Raw genomic sequence first — 20,095 nt, 5'->3', positions numbered from 1 at the left:
GGCATTGATCCATTGTAATCGAAGCTATTCTAGCACCTGAAGGAACCATCCTCAGCACCTGGGCTAACTTCGCTCCAATGGAGCCTTGGCTGCGGGAGGGGAAGAGAGAGATAGCAATAGAGAGCAAGGAGAGGGAGAAGGGTGGAGAAGCAGATGGAAACTTCTCCTGTGTGCCCTGACCAGGAATCAAACCCGAGACATCCACACAGTGGGCCGACGCTCTACCACTGAGCCAGCCAGCCAAGGCCTAGAGCAGGGGTCGGGAACCCTTTTTGGCTGAGAGAGCCATGAATGCCACATATTTTAAAATGTGATTCTGTGAGAGCCATACAACGACCCGTGTACGTTACACATTATCCAATAAAAATTTGGTGTTGTCCCGAAGGACAGCTGTGACTGGCTCCAGCCACCCACAACCATGAACATGAGCAGTAGGACATGAATGGATTGTAATACATGAGAATGTTTTATATTTTTAACGTTATTATTATTTTTATTAAAGATTTGTCTGTGAGCCAGATGCAACCATCAAAAGAGCCACATCTGGCTCGCGAGCCATAGGTTCCCAAACCCCTGGCCTAGAGTGATTTTATTTTTAAGTCATAAAACAGACCATGTCATACCCATGCTTAATATCTACCAACTATATCCCACTGCTCTTAAAATAGAATCTAAATTCTTGCCCATGGCCTCAAGGCTGTGTAGGATCTGGCCTCTGCCCACTTCTCTAACCTACCTCCTACTAATCTCTGCCTTGTGCATAAGTGCATATATAACCCTCCCAGCTCTGTCAACCTCCTCTGCTGATGTCACAGGTGCTTTCCTCCCGCAAGGGATCTGGGATCTGCTGCTCCCTCTTCCTGAAAATCACATCACTCATGTCAAACAAAAGCTCCCAAGAGAGAACACACTAACCATGCTAAATCTGCTCATAGCTATTTTTCCCTCACAGCAACTTTCCAGAAAATAAAATCACTATATACATATACACTATATACACACATACGTGCGTGCGTGTGTGTGTGTGTATACATATACATATATATTCTCCTTGTCTAGTTTCTGCCCCTCTCTAGCATAGAATCTAAGTTCCCAAAATCCTACCAGGGCCCTCAGCTGTCCCACTCACCACAGCATCCCAATGGCTGGCATAGTGCCTATCACACAGGAGACACGACACTCAGAATTTAATGAAGAAAATGAACCCACCACCCATTGTTCCTGGCCTCAGATGCTCCTGAAGTCATCACTTACATGTTTTTCCCTGAGCTAGTCTATTCAAACCCTGCAAAGCAAACACTTGAAGAGGCAGTAGAATGAAACAGAGATGCCCATCCTCTGGATCTGAAATGCCAAGGTTCAAAACCGAGCCTTGCCACATATTAGCCGAGTGGCCTTGGGCAAGTTGCTTAACATCTCTGAACCCATTTTACCATCTGTAAAAAATGTTACTTCACAGGGTAGTTGTGAGGATTCGAGGGGTTAACATGGATAAATATTTAGAAAAGTGCTAGATATATAACAAGTATTATATACACTTTAGCCACTATTTTCATCTATTTCCTTGATGATCTCCATCTTGCCTCTCCAAGAAGACTAATCTCTTGAAGGCAGAGACCAATTCTGGGTTCCCGGTTCCCACAGTGAGCTGCACAGGCCCCCATTGAGGGAGATGGGTATGGTTCTTGCTGTAGGTTTGCTTACATGGGAGAAGACTATGAGTGAGTCACGTAACTTTTTTGAGCTTCAGTTTCCTCATCTGTAAAAAGAGATCCTATCTACCCCACAAGATGGTGTAAAGATTAAACAAAATGATCCTTGTGAAGTAAAATGATTCTGAGGCTGGGGGCAATGAGGGATCTTAGGGGAAAGAAGAAGAAAGTAAATCAATCTGCGGGCAGTTCAGGGCTGGCTGCCTTCTGGGGTCGGTAGCTGCCTTCTGGGGTCGGTACTACGCAGAGGAGACGCATGCTTCAGGTAAGTGAATGACTGAAAATATGTTCTGTACTCTTCTACTTTCTATGATTGCCTCTGACAACTCTGTGGTTGTTTTAGATGCTTTCCTTAGTTATTAGTCAAACAGGAAAAACGTACCATTCATTACAACTAGCACCATGAAATAAGATACTCTGGTGTTTAAAATTTTCTCGTTTGGTGACAGAATGTTACTGACATGCCCATCGGTACAGAAAAAAAGAATTACATTTTTAAACACAATGGAAATAAAAATTAAACTACTGTATAAATATCTACTGTATAAGGCACTTGGATAAACATCTCACTAAATTATAACAATTCCATAAGGCTAATAGTACCCTCATTTCACAGCTAAGTACACTGAGATTCAGAGAAGTTGATTTAGTTTGTGTAAGGTCCCAAAATTTTAAAGGGTGAAGGAAGATTTAAATGCAAGTGTGTCTGGCCTTGGCTGGATAGTTCAGTAGGTTAGAGCAGTGGTCGGCAAACAGCGGCTCACGAGCCACATGAGGTTCTTTGGCCCCTTGAGTGTGGCTCTTCCACAAAATACCACGTGCAGGCGCCACCTCGATAAGGAATGTGCCTACCTATATAGTTTAACTTTAAAAAAATTGGCTCTCAAAAGAAATTTCAATGGCTATACTGTTGATATTTGGCTCTGTTGACTAATGAGTTTGCCGAACACTGGGTTAGAGCATCATCTTAAAATGTGAAGGTTGTAGGTTCGATTCCTGGTCAGGACACACATAAAAACAGATCAATGTTTCTCTCTCTCTCTCTCTCAAATCAGTAAATTAAAAATAATAATAATAAATGCACATAGTGTTTGGCTTCAAACCCTGTACCCTTTTTGGTAACAGAACAGTGTTGTCTCTCTGAAAGTTCTTCAACATCTTGTATTAGCTCTGTTACTAAGATCTGTTAAATGTAGGTGATCATAGTAGATCCCTACATGGAATTTGAAACCAGAGTAACTAACAGAGAAAGACTATTTCTACCATATTGTCATTTAAAAAAAATGAGTGTATTTCAAAGAAAGGATATGATATTGTTTATCTTTCATGAAGTATCAAGATTAGAAGAAACCTAAGAATAAGTGAATAGATGATTCCTTAGCATCAAGAAGAATGAAAGAATAAAGCCGGACAAGGCTCTAAAATGAACTGAGAAAAGTCTCTGATTTTATAGAAGGGAATCAAACCAGGCTTCCCTTACTGCTGGAGTTTTCTTTACCATAGATATTTTTAGAGACAGACAGAAAGGGAGAGAGATGAGAAACATCAGCTCATAGTTGTGTCACTTTAGTTGTTCACTGATTGCTTCTCAAACATGCCTTGATCAGGGGGCTCCAGCTGAGCCAGTGACTCCTTGCTCAAGCCAGTGACCTTGTGCTTCAATCCAGTGACCATGGAATCATGTCAATAATCTCACACTCAAGTTGGTGAGCCTGCACTCAAACCAGATGAGCCTACACTCAAGCCAGCAACCTTGGGGTTTCGAACCTGGGGCCTCAGCATTCCAGGTCGACACTCTATCCACTGCACCACCACCTGGTCAGGATATTTTCAATAGGTCTTGACAGCAAAGCACTCAACTGATACCTGCCACCCCTAGCAGAAGTTCCAAACCACTTCCCTATGCACCCAAGCTTCCAGATTCCTCCAAAGAATCTACGTATATGGGAAAAGGCACATTAGAACCAACCAGAGAATCAATTACTCGTTTTCCCAGCAGCTATTGGGAACAGAAGCAGAGAGGCAGGCACTGGGGAGGTGGGCGGGACAGATATATTTCTACACCCACCAATAAAACCCTCTGACATTCCAGCCAGTTGGTTCCAGAACTTTGGAATAAACAATGAAAATCTCAAAATATAAAATGCTTAGCTTTCTGCTCTGCTGACAATGGCAAAAAAGAGGAAATGAGTTCAAAGTCCATTTTATTGGAATACCTCCATGCAGCCTCTACAAGCCAATTAATTATCTTCCATTAACACTGAGCTGTCAGGATTGGCATCAGCCCGTTAACTTTCTTGACCTTCCTCAGTCTGCACCTTGTTACCCCACAATGTTTCATGTTTATAAAGATAGGAGACCCCAGCTGCTCCAGCCTGACAGAACTTAATTTACATTTGGCCTTCATTAAGATGAGAGTCAGAATCATTGAGACCAAATGGAAAAGCCAGACTGCTGGGGGTTATGAAAAATTCAAATGGCATTTTTCCTTTTTATCTGACAATTCTTATTAAGGAGACATGCGTCAACCTGAAGTATATAAACCTTAAATATAAAGGGCATGATTAAAATTCCGTATTGCAGGACTAGGAGTGACTTTGCCCAAGAGCTATGGTGGTCCTAACACATCACTCCTGTCTTGCGGGGAGTCTGGACTCCAATTCAGCCCAACTCCCTCTGACACCTGATTCCAGGCTGAGGACAAAGAGCACATGAATGGCAGCAGTACCAAAGTGAGTGTCTAGCTCTGGCTCTTCCACCTAGCTCGCCCCTCACAGGCAGTCTCAATGTCCTGCTGATACTGTGAAACAAGTCCTTTTTTTTTATTATTTTAAGTGAGAGTAAGGGAGATACGGAGACTGACTCCCCATGCACCCGACCAGGATCCACCTGGCAACCCCGATCTGGGACTGATGTTCTGTTCATCTGGGGTCATTCCCAACTAAGCTATTTTTAGCATCTGAGGTGAAGGCTTGATGGAACCATCCTCAGCACCATCCTCACTGCTGGAGCTGATGTGCCTGAATCAATTGAGCCATGGCTACAAGAAGAGGAAGAGGAGGAAGGAGGAAGGGATAGAGGGAGGGAAAGGAAAGAGGGAGAGAGGGGAGAGGGAGAAGGAGAGGGAGAAGGAGAGAGAGAGAGAGAGAGAGAGGAATCGAACCCAAGACTTCCACACACCTGGTCGATGCTCTACCACTGAGCCAAGGGCCAGGGCCGAAATGCGTCCTTTTGCTGTGGTGAGAGAAAGGAATTTCAAAGGCACATCCTATGCTAACAATATAACGCCCTAAACATTTCAGGAATCCATCTTCTCTATCCCACAGTACCTAATTCAGGTCTCATTACTTATCTCCTGGGTACGGCAACAGCCCCCTCTTGGACCACTCTATTCAAAAAATGCTGTATGTATTGAGTACCTCTAAGTGCCAGGCACTTGTAGGGGGAGGAACCCAGCAAAGAACAAAATGGATTCGATTTCCATCCTGCTGTGGATTACAGCAGTTGGAGGGGCCGGCATTACAGAAATCGTCATATAATTTGACATATGATTACAATTTATCAAAGATACAATGAAGTAAAATTAGGAGTGCAAAGACAAGGGACTTCTGATTTATTTGAAAGTCATGAAGGCTTTTTTTTTAAGAAAGTGACAGTAAAGCTGAGACCTAGATGTTGAGTTAGAATCAGTGGTGAGTAAAGGGAAGACTATTCAGGGGTAGAAGGCTCAGCATCACATTATCAAGACCAGGGTCAGCAAACTTCCTCCCTAGTGGTCCAGAGAATAAGTAATCTTAGCTTTGCAGGCCATAGTCTCCATCTCAGCTACTCATCTTTGTCACCATAATGCAAAAGCAGCCACAGACAATGCATAAGTGAATAAGGGTGGCTGGGTTCCAATACAATTTTATTTATGGCCACTGAAATTTTAATTTCATATAATCTTCACAAGTCACAAAATATGTTTCTTCTTTTGATTCTTGTTTAATCATTCAAAAATGTAAAAGCCATTCTTAGCTCCCAGGAAATCTAAACACAGGCAGCAGGCCAGATGTGGCCCTGGAGCCAAACCCTAGCAGAGGCTGGGGAGGGGGAAGAACTGGGTGTGTTTGAGCACCCTGAGGGGATCCCTGTGAATGGATTAGAGGAGTAAGGTGAAGGAAACAGAGACGAGGCAAAAATGACACCACAGACCATCTACTGGGCCAGGTTACAAATTTCGGAATTTATAAGAGCAAAGCAAAGCCAATCAAGTGCTATAATCCTGGAAGAAAACAAGTTCTTAACTCCCACACACACATTTTCTCACCCCTAATCCAATCTCCTCAACTCTGTCAATGGGATCAGATACATTGCCCCCCTTGGCTAAAAACCATCAACCAATTTCTATCACCAAATAAGTCCTTAAGAAACTGAGCCCTGGCTGTGTTTCCTGAGACCCTCAGGGAAGCATCCCAGCTCCAGTCTTGGGACCTACTTACCTTGCCATAAATGACCCATAGTCTCTCTCTCTGGAATATCCTTCCTGTCTACTTTATTTGCCAAAACCTCCATTCATATCTTGAGGCTCTTCTCAACTCTCCCAGGAAGCAAATTATTTTCTCAGAAAGCACTCTGCGGATTCCTACAGCACAGTGCTTAGCACATCTTCTGACGGCTCCATTTCCATGACTCTCCCTCCACCCACTTCCTCCTTCTGCTCTTCCATCACTGGCCCTCTGGTGCCCCTCAAGGGTAAGAGTGAATCCTCTTTCTGCCCATATTCCCGATGCCTGTCATAATACCAGTTCATAGGAGGGCTTCGTTTAAAATTTGGCAAATTAAGGAATGAATGAAGAGAAGACAAATGACAGCCCAGTGAACCCAGCACACAGTCTCAGGTTGACACTGAATGTGCAGTTGAACAGCTCTATAGAAGCTGCCTAACTTCCCTGAGCCTCCGTCTCCCTTAACCTCATTAAAAACAAGGTACTGTTTACAGAATTCTCAGTAAGTAGATGGGTTGGGCAAACAAGTTGTAAAGTGTGTTAGGTTTGCTCACTTATATTTTGCCTAATTATTCCATTGGCATGGGGCAACACCATGTGTGTCTAGTCTATGGAAGCCTGTGGGTGCTTGCCCTCAGGGCCACAGATTGCAAATTGCAGATTGCCTGCCTCCATGGGGAGGGGACTATCGTTTGCCAGAGAAGGGGTATTTTCTGGCAGGCCTGTGAGTCCTGGTGAGTCTGGAGAGTGAGTACTGAGAGTGAGTCTGAGGAGTGAGTCTGGAGAGTCCACAGGGGTCAGGGCTTGGGAGCCCTGAGAGAGAGGGAAGAAGTCTTCCCTGCTTGTCTGTCTGCCCTTGTGAGGCTCTAATAAATGGAATGGCACACCATCCTCCGGCTCCACAGTTCCTTTATCATCTACCTGAATCCAACGTGAATCTGTGTGGCCGCAGTGACAGCCACTGGCTTTACAGGATGCTTTTCAGGATAGCAGGAGGAGGAGCCTTTAGCAGTGAAAGTGGTTTCATAAATATGCAGAAGAGCGACAACAGCAACATCTGGGAGCTTGTTAGAAATGCAAATTCTCTCTCCCCACTCCCAGGCTACTCAACCAGAATCTGCAGTTTAACAAGATCTCCAAATGATTCGTTTACACATTCAAGTTTAAGAAGCACTATAAACCAGGCTGGTCAAGCTTTAAGGAGATGCTAAAACTGATTTTAGAAATAGCTTTGATTTTCAACTTGCAATCAAAGATAAACCAAAGGGACTCTCAGCAAGGATTCCTGTGCACAATTACCAAAAGATAAAAATAAATTTAAAAATTTTTTCAAATGTATGCAAGACTCAGTCCTCAGGTAGTTAAACACAGAATGAGGTAATATTTAGAAACTTTCTCCAAAAATTCCAAAATGAAATTGGATAGATGGATAGATGAATGGATGAATGGATGGTCATAGAAGGTCACAATCAGTACCATGCAATCTAGAACTTTATTTTGTCTGGACTTGATTTAGTGCATGTAAAGCCAGCAGCCACGGCCAGGGCCACTATCACAGCAGCCCAGCCCATGCAGGTTCGCATTGGATTCGGACAGTCGGTAAAGAAACAACGGAACCACAAACTGGTGGGCCATAGTCTTTAATCCTAGCTTGCACCCAGCGGGCAAGTAAAAACACACACTGGGCTCCAAAACCCAATCACATTCAGTGCTCACAAAGCCACTGACTTATCCGAGTTTCCTAGAATCAAAGGTTTCTAGCTCACCAGCCTTATTCTCCTCAGTTCCCCATCTCCTTCCTTATCCCAGATACAAACTCTACACAAACTGGCATCTCACTCAGCACTTCACCATCTTGGCTACTTCTCCTGGCCTCCTCCACGTGGCCTTTCTCTGCTCTCCTCTGCTCTCTCTTCTAATCTCAGGAACCAAGAGCGCAAACTCCCATTCCGCCCCCACTTTATACTGTAGCTTCACAACCTCTAATCCAATATACAAAATAGGGAAGTCTCTAATACAAAGTCACTTCTCTGAGGCATGATTGGATTGTACCACCCCACATCAAAAAGGGTGGGAAAGGCTTAATCCCAAAACCAAGCCCCAGGCTACAAGGATTCTCAACACACATTAATATCACCTGGGCAACGGCCTCCATCTTTAACAAAGTGAGCATAATACATTTTATCTGCCCAACAGTGCATTTTGATCTCAAGTGTACTATGGTAAGTATCCTGGGAGGTTCATACTGAATGTATATTTAGATGACCTAGATATACAGCCCAGAACTGCCACGAAGTAGGTGTTCAATAAGGCCCTGATGATGCACCACTGACCACCTGCCTGGTCCTTCTCACTTAATCCAGTAAAACTCTTCCTTACCTGCGGCCGAGAAGGGTGACACAGGCAACTGTTTGTTCTCTTGCACCAAGTTTCCACTGGCTTGAAGAACACCACTGCCCTCTTTCCCGGTCCTACCCTAAGTGGCATTCATTACAGAGGGATTTTAGTACTATGCGACATGATTGGATGAGCAGGGTTTGGAGCCCAGTAGAGATGGGTTTAAAATCTGGCTCTACCTTCTGTCTGGGAAAGGCATTTCATCCTCCCTCGCAGCCTCAGTCTCCCATGCTCTCTACCAGGTACAGCTTGTTAGGAAATCATATCAAGTTAATGCCCACAGAACACATAGCAGAGGACGGGCAGCGAAATGCAGAGCTATATCCCGATTTGTATTTCAGCCTATGTTTGGATCAGGCTTTCAAACTTTACAGATGGAAAAAGTGATGTCTGGGATGAGAATTGCTCTGCCCACAGTCACACAATGTGATGTTAGAGGAGACAAATCAGAATCCTGAAACCTATGTACTCTTATTGATCAATGTCACCCTATTAAATTTAATTTTCTAAATTAAAAAAATATTAAAATAAAATACTAAAACAATTTTCATAAGGAAAAAAAAAATTCTGAAAGCCCCACCTCCCAAGACATGTGTTTTTGAACTACAGCAACTATAAAAGCCTTTCTAAAAATTAGAACTCACAAAACAGCTAAATATACAAAACAGGTAACAAACCAAGCCAGCTCAGATTATGGTCGCCCGTTTTGCTAATCTCCCTTCGGCCCCATGGTGGCAATCCAGGGACACCTTCTCAACACATTTAACCCCACCCCCACCCCCATCACCATATCATTTTGAGTAATCGAGGACTCAGCCCACCTGAGACCTCAGGCCCAGTAAATAAATCACGCCAGGTCTTACTCATTATATAAATCCTCTCCTCATCAGACCGCCTAGGAGTTTCCTAGTCCCTGTGGTTCCCAGAGGACTTGAACTTTCTCACACACCCATCTCTAATGGGAACCATTAAGCTGACATCACCACTCTCCACACTTCATAAAAGACCCTCTCATCTGGAAATGGAAACCACCTGCTAGAGCTTTGACCACATCACTGAAGGACACGGAAACTCAAGTTCAGGTGCGATGAGAAAGGAATACCCTAAAATGCCACCAAGACCGGAGATTAAACATTTGGGGCTGAAAGTGTATAGAGAAAGAAGGTTCTGTCTGGTCAGAAGATCTGGACTTAAATCCCAGCTCTGCCCTTTCTAATGGGAGTGGTAATTTATCTCTCTGAACTTGAGCAGAATACTGGATATTAAGAGAATCAATTTCTGGGTCAGCCATTCTGAGGTTCAAATCCTGGCTCTGTCACATACTTATTGTGTCACTTTGGGTGTGTTGGTTCATTTCCATTAGCTTTAGTTTTCTTCTCTACAAAACACACCAATAAAATGAAGTAAAATAAAATAATAAACCCTTCTTCATTGAACGGCTGTTACGATCCAAAGAGATCATCTGGGTTAGATACTTATCACAGTACCTTGCATGAGTTAAACATATAAAAATTGGAGTAATTTAACAGCAACCTAATCAATAAAATGGGATCAACCTTCCACAGCAAGTTGCTGGGAAAAATCAAACATAATGGACTTTAGCAGGATGTCTGGTACAGACAAAACCACAATAAATGAAATCCTCTACTGTTATAGTCAATCCTTGAACAGCACAGGCTTGAACACAGGTCCACTTACATACAAATCTTTTCTTTTTTTTAAATTTTTAGGTGACAAGAGGGGAGACAGTGAGGCAGACTCCTGCATGTGCCCCAACTGGGATCCACCTGGCAACCCTGTCAAGGGCCGATTTTCAAGTACCAAGCTATTTTTAGTACCTGAGGCTGATGTGCTTAGTGTCTGCAGCCATGCTCGAACCAACTGAGCCACTGGCTGTGGGAGTGGGAGAAGGAGAGACAGTAAGGAAAGAAGTAGATGGTCACTTCTCCTGTGTTCCCTGACCAGGAATCGAACCTGGAATATCCATACTCCAGGACTATGCTCCATCCACTGAGCCACCAGCTAGGGCCGGATTTTTTCAATAAATATGTACAGAGCTATAAATGTACTTTCTCTTCTGTATGATTTTCTTAATAACATTTTTTTTGTCTAACTTAGTTTATTGCAAGAATATAGTATATTAATATACCATATTTTTCGCTCCATAAGACGCACTTTTTTCCCCCAAAAGTGGATGGGAAAATGCCCGTGTGTGTCTTATGGAGTGAATGTTCATTTTTTTTTTTTTAGCTGCTACAGGTTCCCAGGTAACTAGAAGAGTATTTGAAAATTAAAGTCTATTCTCATTTGTTAATACAGTGCTAATGATTGTTAATACTGCTGTTGAGTTTACATTGTTGAAATACTATTGTGGTATATTTTATTAAATATTTTAACACACCACTTGGTTCAGAATATTTTTTTCTTATTTTCCTCCTTAAAACCCTAGGTGCATGTTATGGAGAGAAAAATTCGGCATACTACATATAATATAATACATGTGCTAATCGACTGTTAACAGTAAGGCTTTCGGTCAACAGTAGGAGATTAGTATTTACGTTTTGGGAGAGTTGAAGGTTACAGGCTTACATGGGGTATGGGCACCGCTGTTCAAAGGTCAGTTGTGTTAGTACCCTCTCCCCAACTCTGTGCACTCACCTCCTTTAGCCACAGAAGCTTTGGGGCCTGCATTTCCACAGACATCACCCCCCCGACGTACTGCAGGACACTATGCTTGGTTTCGTTGATCCTGTGGACCTGACTCACTGCTCGGTGGTCCAGCCACATGATGATGTTTCGATTTGAATCCCCTGGCAGAGACAGGATGATAAAGATGCACATGCATTATTATCCTTCTGGTTCAAGGACAATTATAGATTCCTAAGGGCAAAGAGCTACTCAACTTCTACAATTTCACCCATCAACAAGGAACAAGTAAAAGGACCATCACAAGGGCTGAGCAGAACACTCTACCCAAACCTTGGATTTCTTTTCAAGAGATGTGTTACAGCCCCCAGTGTTAAACACCTACATAAATAAATAAATGAATAAAACCAGTCAAGATATCCTAACAAATTATATCATCAATCATTTTCTCAACTTCTTCCCTTCCTTTTCCATTCCTTCTGTTCTAGAAAAACGTTTCTGGGAACATATCATATTTAGGAAAACAGCCTGTGAAAGAAGCCTAAAACAATACTTTGGCTGTTTAAGATATTTTATCTATTTTTCTTATATATTGATTGATTTTAGAAAAAGAAAGGAAGGGAGAAAGAAAAACGTTGATTTGATGTTCCACTTATTTATGTATTCATTGGTTGATTCTTGTGTGTGCCCTGACCAGGGATTGAACCTACAACTGTGGCATATCAGAACCACACTCTAACCAGCTAAGCTACCCAGCCAGGCCAACACCTGACTCTTTTAAATATGAACAAATAGGCCCTGGACAATTGGCTCAATGACAGAGCATCGGTCCGGCGTGTGGATGTCTCGGGCTCAATTCCCAGTCAAGGTACACAGGAGGTACCCCATCTGCTTCTCCACTCCTCCCCCTCTCGCTTCTCTCTCTTTCTCTCTCTCTCCCTCTTCTCCTCCTGCAGCCATGGCTTGATTGAAGTGAGTGGGAATCAGGCACTGAGGATGGCTCCATAGCCTCTGCCTCAGGCGCCGGGAAGAGCTTGGTTGCTGAGCAGTGGAGCAACGCCCCAGATGGGCTAAGCATTGGCCTCTAGTGGGCTTGCCGGCTGGATCCCAGTTGGAGCACATGTAGGAATCTGTCTCTTCCTCCCCTCCTCTCACTGAGTAAAAAACAAACAAGCAAACAAAAAAACCCGGACAAATATTTCAACAGTATAATAAATTTAATATAATACATCTAATACATATATACAATGGCTTTGATCTGCTTATATTCCCACTTCTTCTCGTCACTTTAATTAAAATCAGTTAATTTGGGTTTTTTTCTCCCTCAGTTAGTTTATTTGGTGGAGTAGGAAGCACACAAGTTTTGGAATCAAGCAGATATAACGGGGAATGCTTACTCATTACTTAGTTATAAGCAGAGAGATATTGAGAAACTTACTCAAGTTTTCTTAGCCTTAGCATCCTCACCTACAAAAAGGAAATAATAATACCTAATAGCCAAGGTATTAACAATGTGCATAAAGAATATGGCTAGTACCTATCACATAGTGACCCCTCAGGAGGAGTAAATCACAAGGAATAGAATTTTAAAACAACTGGAAAAGGAAAATAATATGCACCGTCCCTCACATCCTATATTTACCATCCAGCACAACATAGGAGCTGCCTTCCCTGGCGTCTGTTAATTCCTTGTGATGGCCCAGCTAGTCAGTACTCTTGACAGCCCTCTCTTTCCTCAGATGGCAAAATGCAAAGCACAGCAATGAATATATCTGGGAAATTTTAAGAGGAAAAGATAAAAGTACACCCAACAATAAGCTGAGCCAGGCACTTTCACATATGACTTTATTTAATGACAAAATAATTGCAGCAACTACATATGTAATTCTGTGTATAAAGCTCTGTGAGTATGTGTGTGTGTGTGTGTCTGTCTGTCTTTCTGTCCCAAGCCCTGTGCTAAACATTTTATACACATCATCTCATTTAATTCCCAAAACCATCCTCTGATCTAGGTGGCTTTCCACGACTAACCGACGCTACAGTTGAACACAAGCCTGCTGTCTCACAGCTGGGAAAGCAAGAAGTGTGCTTTGAAAACAGATCTGTGCAGAGAAAGGATAAATAAATTGGTAAAATGAATAAACTCGAGCTACACATATCAACATGAGTAATGACACCAGCTGGGACATTTTTAAACACAATATATATTGTTTGTTGTTGCGGGGATGTACGTATGCGGTAAAAGCACAAAAACAATGTGTTTGTGAACACCGACCACGGAAGAATGGTCACCGGCTGGGCAGAGGGGTGAGGGAGGGAGAAGTCACGGGCTGAAGCTGCAAGTCGTTCTTTCTTTTAAAAACAAAAGGAACTTGAGGCAAATGTGGCAAAATGCCATCTGTTTATCCTTAGTAGTGGGGGACATAGGAGGCTATTATTTATTTTCCATATGGTTAAAAAAAATTTTTTTAAACTTAAAAATAAAAGTCAACCTAAGGAACTATGTAAATTCGGTCATCATCATTACAAGGAGGCCAGGACTCAGTCACCGGGTTGCCTTCCTGGAGAGATTTTAGGTCCCAAAAATGCTCCTCAGAAAACAGTAATACTTTGGAAATAAGAGAAAGTATATATGTAAGACCTTCCATAGACACACCTCAGATCTGCTTTTAATAGCTAAGTAATTCTATCATATAATAGGATTGCTTAAAGCTCTGGTTCTCCGTCCTGGTTGCACATGAGAATCCCTAGATAGCTTTAGAAATACTGACCTCCACGTCCCATTTCAGATCTGTCATCGAATCAGAATGTGGGAGTGTGGGCACACACATGCAAACAGAGACATGTATGTGTGTGGGTGTGTGGATTTTGGGAACAGTATCAATGGTTTCTTAAATATTATACAGAATGTGCCTGTAGCTACTTGAAGACAAAAACACCTGTTGCTAAGCTTTCAGCTATAAGAGCTAGCACTGCATCTACACAAAAGTCTCTCAACATGCAGTCGAATGATGTCAAGTGTGCAGACTCGAGTACTTTATTATATCTATTATGATTATTAATTTTATACAAAATCTGGCAAGTTAATATTTTAGTTCTTATGGAAAACCACAAATAAGTGACTACACTAAAAATTCACCAAATCTTTTACTGAGCATCTACTATATTCCAGGCATAGAGCTGAGATACCATGAAGAATGTGCCACAGTCCCTGCCCTTATGAAGCATGCGGTTGAAATAAACAGGAAGGACCTACATGGTGTGTCAGTACAGAAGTACCTGACATGGGAACACCGAGGAGGAGACGCACACAGAAGGCCCTGGGTAGCTGAGCCTGAGAATGCACAGAGAGCTTCCAAGAGGCAGGAAAGCTTTGACTCAGTTCGAACACTGGATGGCCAGGTGAAAGAGTGAGGAAGGAGGTTCTATGCAAACTGAGCACAGACCCAAGATGATATCATGTGTTAGGAGAACTGGAGGCAATTTAGTAGAGCAGACTTCAGGTTACCTGGCTTTGTTACACTTCCCCTTACTGCATCTGGCAGACAAGATGTTTTATACAAATTGAAGGCATGACCCTCCGTTAGCAAAGAGACTACAACTCACTGAAAGCTCAGATGACAGTCAGCACTTTTTAGCAATCAAGTATTTTGTAAATTAAGGTATATACGTTTTTTTAGACATTATGCTGTTGTATACTTAACAGACTACAGTATAGTGTAAGCATAACTTTTATACACACTGGGAAAGTTACGTTACTTGCTTTACTGAGATATTCACTTTATTGCAATGGTCTGGAACTGAACCCGCATTAGCTCCAAGGTATGCCTATGGTCAGTTTATCTAAGGGCAGATGACTTACCTATGTATGCGTTCAACTAACATTTTGAACACCTCATAGGAGGTGTTCCAGGCATATTTGAGGGGAAAAAAATTACAGGAACTAGCAAAAACATCTAAGTATTAGGTGTCTTGGAGAGTAGCCTAGGTAGTCACTCTTTCCCTGGCCCCTTGGTTGCTGTCCTTCCCAAGAGCTCTCGAGGCTGGGATGACCTGACCACAATTATGCTTTCTGCTTGATGGCCTGCAGGGGGAGGAAGCCAGCAGCCATGCCACTGCTGTGTGACCCAGGGGCTGTTCTGGTCTTCAAAGGAAGGAAGATCAAACAAGAAAGGCCTACCAACGAGACTATTTCATCATAGAGAAATGATTCTTAAACTATCGTACTTAATATATATATTTGGGTTTAGGTTTATTGGGGGGGGGGCTAATAGCTAAAGATGGTAACAGTTTCGCCTGTTTTGTAGGCTTCTTTTAATGGCAGTGGTTAACTTCCTGACTCTACTCCCTGCTCCACATGATTACTCCAGTTAGCCAATCAAGAGTTGGTCACTGCCATGTAGGTAGGTAGCAGCAGTCTTTAAAAAACCTTTAAAGCACCTTTAAATTTCTAATTTCATTTTCTGACAGGGGATAATCTATTTCAGATAAAATCTAACCTTAATAGAACCTGTTGAAAGGCAAGAAGCTGGTGAGGGACACCTGCAGCTGGATGCATTTGATGAATGGGTACATCTTAACCTTTTCGGTGAAATACAATTATTTCAACACTTATAATGAGGGCTGCAACCTAGCTACCCTTTTAATAGGAGGCCTGTTAACAGGCAGCAATTCTACCTACAATGAGAAAAAAAGATGGCTTCCAGAGAGGGAACGAATCTAATCATAGTGCCCCAGATTTAACAGGAAGCTCTCATCTGCCACTTCAGTGTTCTGGTTCCTGATGTTTTCACTGTTCATTCATCTGTGTCCCATGAATCTCCAATACTAGAATTACCAAGGAAACTACCAAAGTGTCGATGCCCTACCCTTGCCCTAAGCCAACTGAATACAAATTTGGGGGTTAGGGATGGTAAGGCTCATGAATTGATTCTAATGTACAATCAGAGTTTAAAACAACAACATGTATTTTTAGCAGATCAGAAGGCATAGAGTACTTGGAACTTAGAGCTTTTAACATCTGAACTCCCACCTCAAATGAGAATTCCTCCAACATCCCTAACAGATTATCACCTGAGCTCTACCTAAAGAAAGCCACTAAAGGAAGTGCTGACCGCCTCCCAACATGGCCAGCTCTATGGCGGGACACATCTCACAATTGGAGAGTGCCTAGCGCTGCTGAGCTAAGATCTGCTAGTTCAGCCCCATCCTTTGCTCTCAGCTTCAACCAAGCCAGTGAAAGTCAGTGAGAACAAGGACCATTTATAATCATCTTTAAAGCCCCAGCACTTAATAGCGGGGCTTGGCACACAGTGGTTGCTAATAAATATAACAAGAAGGAGAAAAGTGAGTGTGTGTGTTTGTACAAAGGTCATCATTACTCCTGTGCTCTAGCCATGCATCCATTTGCATACTTTTTCAGCACTTGTAATTTATAAAAATCACTGTTCTGTGCCTTAGGTCCATGGAAGTGAGTAGAACACATTCTCTAAACCCGAGGATATTCATAATTAGATGGAACAAACTCTCTGAGCATTCAGGTATATGGTTTTCACTTAATTCTCATAGGAAAGCTACTGCTTCATTATTCCAACTCTTTCAGAGGGAACAACTGAGACACGCAGAGGTTTAAGGGGCTCACTGAAGGTGTCACAGCTCGTCATTGGCAGAGTTGAGATGTGGGACATGCCTGACTCCAATTCCCGAGTGTGCCATAGTGCCCCAGTACCCACAGTCACCACTTTCAAAACCAGTGCTACCGCAGGGTCCACTGCTAAGGGTTCTTAAATATAACCTGGTCCAAAACATGTATGTAATGGCTATCTTTGCACAACTGACTGACAACTCGAGTCACATTCTTTTAGATGCCATTTCCAGTGCACCATAATCTCCACCGCTCTCAAATGGTTTCGCTCATTAAAAAGTTAAGAATCTGTTGAAGTTTATCATCATGCTGTACTTACCTGACCAGTGCAGACAGCTGGGTTTCAACCTCAGGGCTAGAGCTAATGACTGATATTCCCCAAAAGGGATATCTTCACCCTTTCTGTGAACAATTTCTGAAGGTGAGCCCAGGTGGCACTTTACTTTTGTGTAGTCACAAGTGTCTACTAGAATAACCTCATTAAGTGGGAATGTCCTTTGGTCTCGTTATTGGAAACAGAGAGGCCATCTGTTCCCAGTTTCTGTGCGATACATGGTCCTGTATGGCTTATTTTATTTCCTTTCAATGGACTTCACCCACCCACTCAAATGAATGTGATCTAAGAGCTTCACAGGCAAAGCAACCAGCACCCCCTTCCTAAAAGTCACCCAGACCACTTGTCTGTTTCCAGGCTACTCACTCGGAGCTAATGATCCCATGTCCTTCCTCTCTGCTGTGGCTCCTGTGCTTTGTGGGGCTGAGTCTCACCCTAATCCAGGCCCCTTATGCCACCCCACTCCTACCAACTGCCCTCCAAGCTTTCAGCTTCTGGAACATGATTCCTGGCCACTCTGCTCCACTTCTAAATCTCATTCTCAGTGATAAGAGACCTGTGACCTCGCGTCCCATCTGGGCCCTGGGGACTAATCACCCAAGTCTGTCCCAGCCAGTCTCCCCCCACCAGGGAAAAAGAGAGGAATGGTCCTACCTTCGTGGTTTACGGGTAAAGGACGACACTGCTGATCCAAAACCACCAGAGAACACGTGGCGTCAAACCCAAGCCCTCGGATTTTGTTTAAATCGATCCCTTGTACAACTTTCTGTTTTTAAAACAAACAGAAACATAAATTACAGTGCAAGTCTTATTTATAAGCTCCATAAAACAGATAAAAGTTCAATATCAGAAGATCCTATAAGTAAGAAAAATACAATCAATCTAATTGGAAATTAAGCAAAGGACAAGTCCTTTGTCACTTCATAAAATAAAATCATCAAAGAACACATAGAAAGATTCCTAACTCTACTTTTCAATAAAATATAAAGTGTACCAAATAAAAATATACCAATTTTTGCTTTTCATTTTGGCGGAAATGTAAAAGATTAATAATATAATGCAGTGGCAAAATATGGAGACGTGGAACTTCTAATTTAGTACAAATTTCGAAAAATAACTTTATAGTATCTCTTAAAATGTAAGACATGCATTACTTTTGGCCCAATAATCCCACTTCTAGGAATCTATCTTGGCAAATTTTTAGAATAAGCAAAAAAAGTCATCTGTAGGTAAAAGTTAACTGCAGCACTGCTTAAGAATATATTTAAAAACTAGAAAAATTACTTTTTATTAAATAGGTTATGGTACATCTGTAAAATGGAATATTCTACAACTATTAAAAAGAAAGAGGCCCTGGCCGGTGGCTCTGGTAGAGCGTTGGCCTGGTGTGCGGAAGTCCCGGGTTCGATCCCCGGCCAGGGCACACAGGAGAAGCGCCCATCTGCTTCTCCACCCCTCCCCCTCTCCTTCCTCTCTGTCTCTCTCTTCCCCTCCTGCAGCCAAGGCTCCACTGGAGCAAAGTTGGCCTGGGCGCTGGGGATGGCTCCTTGGCCTCTGCCTCAGGCGCTAGAGTGGCTCTGGTCGCAACAGAGCGATGCCCCGGATGGGCAGAGCATCGCCCCCGGTGGGCATGCCAGGTGGACCCCGGTCGGGCGCATGTGGGAGTCTGTCTGACTGCCTCCCCGTTTCCAGCTTCAGAAAAATACAAAAAGAAAAAAAAAAAGAAAAGAAAGAGGTAGAGAAGCAATTTCTGGGTGTTGCAGTATGAACGTATCAGGAACCATCCCAGAAAAATAAAAATATAAAACTGTCCCTAGCCAGTTGGTTTAGCGGTAGAGCATCGGCCTGGCGTGTGGAAGTCCTGGGTTCGATCCCATCAGGGCACACAGCAGAAGCACCCATCTGCTTTTCCACTCCTCCTTCTCTCTCTCTCTCTCTCTCTCTTCCCCTCCTGTAGCCATGGCTAGAATGGTTTGAGCAATGTTGGCCCTGGGCAGTGAGGATGGCTCCAAGGCCTCGCCTCAGGTGCTAAAATAGCTTGGTTGCTGAGCAAAAGAGCAGCGGCACCAGATGGGAGCATTGCCCGGTAGGGGGCTTGCCAGGTGGATCCCAGTTGGGGCACATGTGGGAGGCTGTCTCTCTACCTCCCTACCTCTCACTTAATAAATTAAAAAAGTATAAAGCTGAAAAGTGGTGGTGGTGGTGGGGGCTATAGACATTGACCAAAGCCACATGACAAATTTAAAAGCATTTATTCTTGAAAAATAAAATTCATACTTGAAACATTTCTATCAAAAAAGAACAACAACAAACAAACAAATAAAAAAAACTCTAAGACCAGATGGCTTCACTGAGAAATTATACAAAAAAAAAATTAATAAAAAATATCATTCCTACACAAACTTGTTCAGGATATAGCTAAAAGGAGAACATTTTCCAACACAGTTTACATGACCAGTATTACCCTGATATCCAAGCCAAAAAAAAAAAAAAGACATCCAAAACAAAAACAAAAAGAACCCTAGAGATCAATAACTGTTATGAAGATAGCTATAAAAAGTCTTAACAAAATACTAAGAAATCAATCCTACAACATATTAAACAGCATTATACACTGTGATCATGTAAGGTTACCTTAGGAATGGAAGGGTAGTTTAACATCCATAAATCAGTTAATGTATTACACATTATTAAAAGAAGGAAGCACAAATAAATACCAAATGATCATCTCAACAGACTCAGAAAAAGAAAAAATAAAAACAACAAAACACTCAATGAACCAGAAAAGAAGGAAATGTCCAAAACCTGATAAAAATTATCTATAGGCACCTGAAGCTAATAGCATACTTCATAGCATGGCAAAATGATTTTCCCC

The 20,095-nt window shown here is 42.5% G+C and overlaps 1 protein-coding gene across 8 annotated transcripts in view; it reads right to left on the bottom strand.

Annotated features, from left to right (window-relative positions):
• The window catches only part of FGGY (FGGY carbohydrate kinase domain containing), a 450,547-nt gene that overhangs the window by 392,627 nt on the left and 37,825 nt on the right, over window positions 1-20,095 (bottom strand). For all 8 annotated transcript variants that reach the window (XM_066376414.1, XM_066376408.1, XM_066376413.1 and 5 more), the window contains 2 exons: window positions 17,875-17,986; window positions 11,255-11,406 (listed from right to left, as the gene is read on the bottom strand). In XM_066376414.1, the coding sequence (XP_066232511.1) occupies window positions 11,255-11,383 (129 nt within the window). In that variant the 5' untranslated portion in view covers window positions 11,384-11,406; window positions 17,875-17,986. The remainder of the gene's footprint in view (window positions 1-11,254; window positions 11,407-17,874; window positions 17,987-20,095) is intronic.

Source organism: Saccopteryx leptura, chromosome 3, assembly GCF_036850995.1.
Source record: "Saccopteryx leptura isolate mSacLep1 chromosome 3, mSacLep1_pri_phased_curated, whole genome shotgun sequence".
Classification (NCBI taxonomy): Eukaryota; Metazoa; Chordata; class Mammalia; order Chiroptera; family Emballonuridae; genus Saccopteryx; species Saccopteryx leptura.
The sequence above is the reverse complement of the archived record's forward strand: the minus strand, read 5'-3'. Positions and strand labels throughout refer to the sequence as shown.